The sequence below is a fragment of the Miscanthus floridulus genome, unplaced genomic scaffold (assembly GCF_019320115.1).
Source record: "Miscanthus floridulus cultivar M001 unplaced genomic scaffold, ASM1932011v1 os_1669_1_2, whole genome shotgun sequence".
NCBI classification, from domain to species: domain Eukaryota; kingdom Viridiplantae; phylum Streptophyta; class Magnoliopsida; order Poales; family Poaceae; genus Miscanthus; species Miscanthus floridulus.
Genome location: NW_027097844.1, coordinates 47 through 5,916, shown reverse-complemented (window position 1 = coordinate 5,916; position 5,870 = coordinate 47). Strand labels below are relative to the sequence as shown.

General features: G+C 40.9%; 1 protein-coding gene across 1 annotated transcript; it reads left to right on the top strand.

Annotated features, from left to right (window-relative positions):
• LOC136534204 (protein ENHANCED DISEASE RESISTANCE 2-like) lies at window positions 1–5,669 on the top strand. Its single transcript, XM_066526669.1, has 12 exons — window positions 1–469; window positions 588–641; window positions 871–936; window positions 1,236–1,342; window positions 1,906–1,976; window positions 2,105–2,221; window positions 2,305–2,345; window positions 2,434–2,534; window positions 2,633–2,728; window positions 3,048–3,112; window positions 4,301–4,372; window positions 4,534–5,669. Exons 1-12 carry the CDS (start codon window positions 224–226, stop codon window positions 4,752–4,754), a joined length of 1,257 nt encoding a protein of 418 aa, XP_066382766.1. The 5' UTR covers window positions 1–223; the 3' UTR covers window positions 4,755–5,669.
• The last annotated feature ends 201 nt before the right edge of the window (window positions 5,670–5,870 follow it).

The following is a 5,870-nucleotide window of genomic DNA, read 5'->3' as shown; positions in this document are numbered from 1 at the left end:
ATGGCCTCTCTTCTGCGTCCATTCTTCGATTTCGATCTCACCGAGGCCGATGGAGCAGACGACTAGGGAGTCCACTATTCCCGAGAAGAAAGCGGAGCGGAGAATCCAGGAGATGGGAGGAGCTCAGCAGCAGCTGCTGTAGCTGCGTTTGGTGGATCGAATCGATCGTCACCTGATGCTGTGTTTTTGCTACTGAGGAGAGGGAGGGATCTGAGGGAGGGGGATGATGTCGTCCTCGTCCTCCTCGGTGGTGTACGAGGGGTGGATGGTCCGTTACGGTCGGCGCAAGATCGGCCGCTCCTTCGTCCACACCCGCTACTTCGTGCTGGAGCCACGGATGCTGTCCTACTACAAGCGCAAGCCGCAGCACAAGGCCGACAAGGTCGGGGGAAAGCTCCCCATCAAGTCCCTCCCCATCGATGGCAACTGCAGGGTGGAGGACAGGGGGCTCAAGATGCACCATGGACATGTACAACTGTTTTCCTCTCTCTCTCTCTTCTTCTTTTTGGTGTTCTTCTTTTTTGTTATCATAATTCTGCGATGACTGCGATGGTGATTCCATTCGGGCATTACTTCTACTGCTGCAGATGCTTTATGTCTTATGCGTCTACAACAAAAGGGAGAAGCACAACCGCATCACGGTAAATCCATGATTTATTCATTCGGAGCAACTTCACTTTATTTAGTGCATTCAACAGTAGATTGCCGAATTTCAAACTGCTTTCTATCGTTGCCAACTTTTTTTCTTCTTCCCATTTCATCTCTTTTGTGCCTAATATTATGATAGAAGTCTTTGGATTTGCATCCTACATGCTGCCTTCAGTTAAATACCACTCATTTAGCTCAATCCCTTTCTGTGGCATGCATCAGATGGCGGCATTCAATATACAGGAAGCTCTAATTTGGAAGGAGAAAATCGAGATGGTCATCGATCAGGTTCAACACGTGGAAACCCTAAACTGTGCTAATCTGTTACTCATATTGCAAAGTACTAGTAGAACATGAAAGTGATTATGAATAGGGATGCAAATGGATGCCACCTAAGGGTCTTGACCGATCCTCTTTAGTTACTACTCCAAAATTTGGTCACATTTTTTGAAAACTAGTATTCATAATAATTGAACTAAAGAGGGTCGTTGGAGACCCTTAGGGGCAGCAATTCACACCCTAATTATGAATCTACATAATAGCAAATTTTCCTGTGGTTTACACTAGTTTCTTTTTGAATGGTGCAGCAACAGGGAGTAGCGCCGAGTGATGGCAACAAGGCCTTTAGCACATCGCAGCAAAAGGCTAGCTTAGAAAATGGAAGGAAATCTTCTTCATCTGACCGCGAAAGTCAGTAAGTAGCTGACTTCCATGGTTCTGTTGCCAATTATGCTTCTATTTTCACTTTTATGGTTCTACCAGTTTCTGCTATTGCCCTTTCAAGTTCATTTGTTTCTATGTTGTGGCTAAAGCATTTTTTGATACCCTTCTCTGCTAACGCTTTGCTTGTACCAGTTTGGTAATGTTTTGGCTACATCTCCCATCTTTCTTATTTGGGCTCTCAACAGCTAGTATTTCTGAAAACGTCACATTGGCAGGATGATTATTTTTGTTCAGATGGTATTCTTCTGAGATGCTACTTTGTGATCTAAACATTTAAACCTTTATGATCTTAAATAAGTAAACACTGGGTAGGTGTGTGCCTCAACTCATCTAGCACTTTGGTTTTGCAGTAGTTTACAATGAAAGAAGGAAGACTGTCTTGTTGAATGCATTTTAACTCAAGTTTGTGTATACTTGACAAATCTCAAACTCTACTAGCGCCTGGGTGTAATTTTATTTCTGTCTGTTGCATGATAATATGCAGAATTATGAACTTCTACCAAAATGATATGTGCCCATATTCTCTCATGGCAGGTACAGTCATGAAGAGGAAGAAGAAGAGGAAAATCAGCGATCATTGCTAAGGAGAACAACAATCGGGAATGGTCTGTAACATGTCACCTAACTTGGCTTGCCTGTTCCCTTCCACACGCACGCACGAGCTAGCTAGCTAAACAAGAATTATTTTCTTTCAGCGCTTAACAAATAATTGTTCTACTGTTGCCTTTTGCAGGCCCTCCAGAATCTTTATATGACTGGACCCGTGAAAATGATTTGGGAATATCAAATCAAGGAAGCCCTGAGCAAGTTTTCTCTAGAGGACACTGGTGCCTTGTCAGATGCCAGAATGGCAAGAACTTCTGTTTTGCTCGTAACTCTGTTTCTCTGCTGTGTAACTGGGTTGCTCTTCTGATGTGCTGTTGATTTCTTCAGGCCTCCGCATTTTTGAGGAGCTCCAAGATGTTGATTACCTTGTAAGTTATTGATGGGTATAGCTATGTACAGGTAGTTTAAATCTAAGCCATATTCTCATGTTGCTTGATGCTTGTCTGCTATTAATAGGCAAGAAGCTGTAGCAGAGCAATGAAGGCTGTTGATGTGGTTGAAGCCTCCTGTGAGGCTATATTTCAGCTTGTTATGAGCATGGATACTACACGTTTTGAGTAATTCTTTCTTTCTATGTTTAATAAATTTGCTCCACAATTGTGCATTATTCTTTTCCTTAAACTTATCCATATTATTTACTTTTTCGTTTTGTAAGGTGGGACTGCAGCTTTCAGTATGGTAGTCTGGTAGAGGAGGTCGATGGCCACACTGCAATACTATACCATAGGCTACAACTCGATTGGTTCCCAATGTATGTTTTACCTTTTGCTGGAAATATTCCTCTCATGACCTTCTGTATCTGTACTCCACAAGAAGTGCGGAGTCATTGCAAAATCATGACACATTGTTTTCTTGGTAAAAAAATGACATGATGCCACATGTTACATTAATGATATATGCATGTTGGCTTTTTAATTGGTTGGTGCTAAGTTGTACTATATTTCCTAGGAACATGGATTAAATATTGACTCTTGTATTTCATGATTAATGTTTATCACAATCTTCATGAATTCAAGGTTATTTAATTAATTTTATGGAGCCTGTCATGGATTTGATGAATACTTTGCCAGGTTTGTTTGGCCTCGTGATCTTTGTTATGTGCGCTATTGGCGGCGCAATGATGATGGAAGCTATGGTTGGTACTCTGGTACTTTGTGGTTGTTTGGATCTCAAGATTAGAAATTTGTTTTCATGAAACAGATATTATGAGGAGTTTTTAGAAAAATGAATTTTAAGTAGGCATTCTGTTATATTTGTTTATTCATTAGTGTGTTTGGATTGGTAGTAGTGGAACTTGTTTCATTGTAGGTTCCGAAAAATGGCACGAGATCAATCATCTTGCAAACTAATTGTAATTGTCAAAGGAGAGCTAGGTAGGTGAATCAATGGAAGTGCGAGATTCCCGGCCAGTGAAACAATTGCAGCATACACTGGTTTTGATAAAAACGCCTTGGAGTCAGATTTGCTAAAATATGGAATTTTGAATTTACTGGAAACCAGTTTTTCTTAACTCCAAGTTAATTGAGTGAAATAAACAATGTCTTACAGATGGCAAACTAAAACAAGTTTTAAGGAATTTAGTTTTTGTAAAACTTGAGATGCAAACAACCCCTTAGGCTTACTCATAGCCATGTTCCATGCGATATACATGTATATATGAACATGTAGGGCCTGTTTGGACGAGTCTGTTTTTTTTCTCTCTCAAACACGCAGGCTGAAGGGCGGGCCTGGTGCAAGCAGTAGAGTCTTACCGCCTGTGACCGGAAGGTCCCGGGTTCGAGTTGCAGTCTCCTCGCATTGCACAGGCGAGGGTAAGGCTTGCCACTGACACCCTTCCCTAGACCCCGCACAGAGCGGGAGCTCTCTGCACTGGGCACGCCCTTTTTTTCTCAAACACGCAGGCTGCGTCTGCGTATCATTATATTAAGAAGAAAGAGGGACAAGAACCCTTACAAAACACACACACCCATACTACCAAGAAACTAGGTAGACATATGCACCTATTACAGTAGATAAATCCGACCCCGACCATCACTATACCTCAGTTGTCTACTGGCTGTAGAGCAAAGAGGTAAGAAATACCTCTTGCTCCAGCCTTTCCCCAATTGGATGAGTCTGTTTGGATGAGTAGTTTTAGAAAACTGTGGTATCATGAAACTGTGATTTTATAAGCCAAAGACATACAAAGCCGTGGTTTAAAAAAACATTTTTCAAAACTGTAGTATTTATCCAGTGCTCCAAAAAATATTTTACATCCAGACAGGGCCGTAGTCATTTATTTTTATGACTTGTATTTGATTATATTCAGTAATTTTATTTGCAGTTGTGTTGTTTCAATCCAGAGAGCACCAAAACTGTGGTCCACAACCAGGATTTGTAAGGGCACATATTGAGAGTAAGCAAATTGCTCTGATGAATTCGTTACTGCACAATCATTTGCAACTTATGTTCATTTATAGCATGTTAGCAACCAGGGCTGTTCGAGAAAATAGTATGGCAGTCAGGGCTTCCTTTTCGTAACTTTTCTTCTCTTTGACTTGCATTTATTTATTGTAGGTGGTGGCTTTAACATTTCTCCCCTGAAATCCCGTAACGGAAGAATCCGAACACAAGTGCAGCATCTTATGCAGATAGATTTGAAGGGTTGGGGGGTTGGTTATGTACCTTCATTTCAGCAGCATTGCCTCCTTCATATGCTGAACAGTGTTGCTGGTACAAATAACCTTCTGAATAAGTTCTGGATGGTATCTTTATTATTTTTTCTGTGTTGTACATAGTACTCAGAGAAAACATTTGGTTTATCTTATTCTCGGTTAGGATTTGGAGTAACTTCTCAACTGAGACGGGACCTTTTTGTGTGAGGCTGCTGGCTTGATCAGTGTCCATACACTTTTATGTTTTGTCATTTTAGGTGGCCCAGAGCTGATCCATTGCATGTTAGATGAGTTAACAGGTTCCTTTCCTGGGTGTTTAAAATGGTTGCCATTGTGATACTGACACCTTACAAAAATAACAAAGTAGTCTACTATTATATGCTTTCTGTTGAAGATGATGTTTGGAGAAATGTTTTCTTGTTTTTCCTTGCCCAGTTCTTCATGCAGCATGGAGACTCACTTTCAGCAGGACATTACAACTACAAGCCTATTGCCAGTTACCACCTTGGCAGTGGTTGACCTTCAGCATAAATCAAGGGGGTCCCCAGAGCAGTTAGGAATAGTCCTTATGCATGACATGTTTAGGAGACAGTTGCCGTTTTCTTGTGCATGACTGTTCAAGCATATTACATATACTCCCTCTGTCCCAAATTATAGGTCATTTCGATGTTTTGGCTTGTCTAATTATATAGCTTTTGCTATGCACCTAGATATACACTATGTCTAGATTCATAGTAAAAAGTAAAAAACTATGTATCTAGAAAAGTTGAAACGACCTATAATTTGGAATAGAGGGAGTATTATGCAATATCAACTAAGGTGATGTACAATCCTGCAAAAAATGGTGTATCCTTAGATTCATTGCCATCGTGTACTCGGCATGCATCCTACGAGTACTCCATTTCATTTTTCTTAGACATAGGCTGCAGCATGTCATCCTCCCCTCTCAATTTAGGAAACTGATATTTTTTTTCCTCAAACACTCGGAAACTGAATATGATATATGTTCTCTATTACTCACTGTGCCTTTTTCTCCCCTGACAGGGCTCAGAGAATGGTTTTCACAAAGTGATGAGAGTCAAGTGCTTCCTAGGATTCCTGTTATGGTCAACATGACTCAATCTGTTTCTTCCAAGAAAGGCAGAAAAGCACAAGAGAGTACTACGCAAACCAGCATTCAGATGGATCCAAGCAGACATTCCACAGCTCTTGAGGAGGAATCTGATGAAGATGACGAAT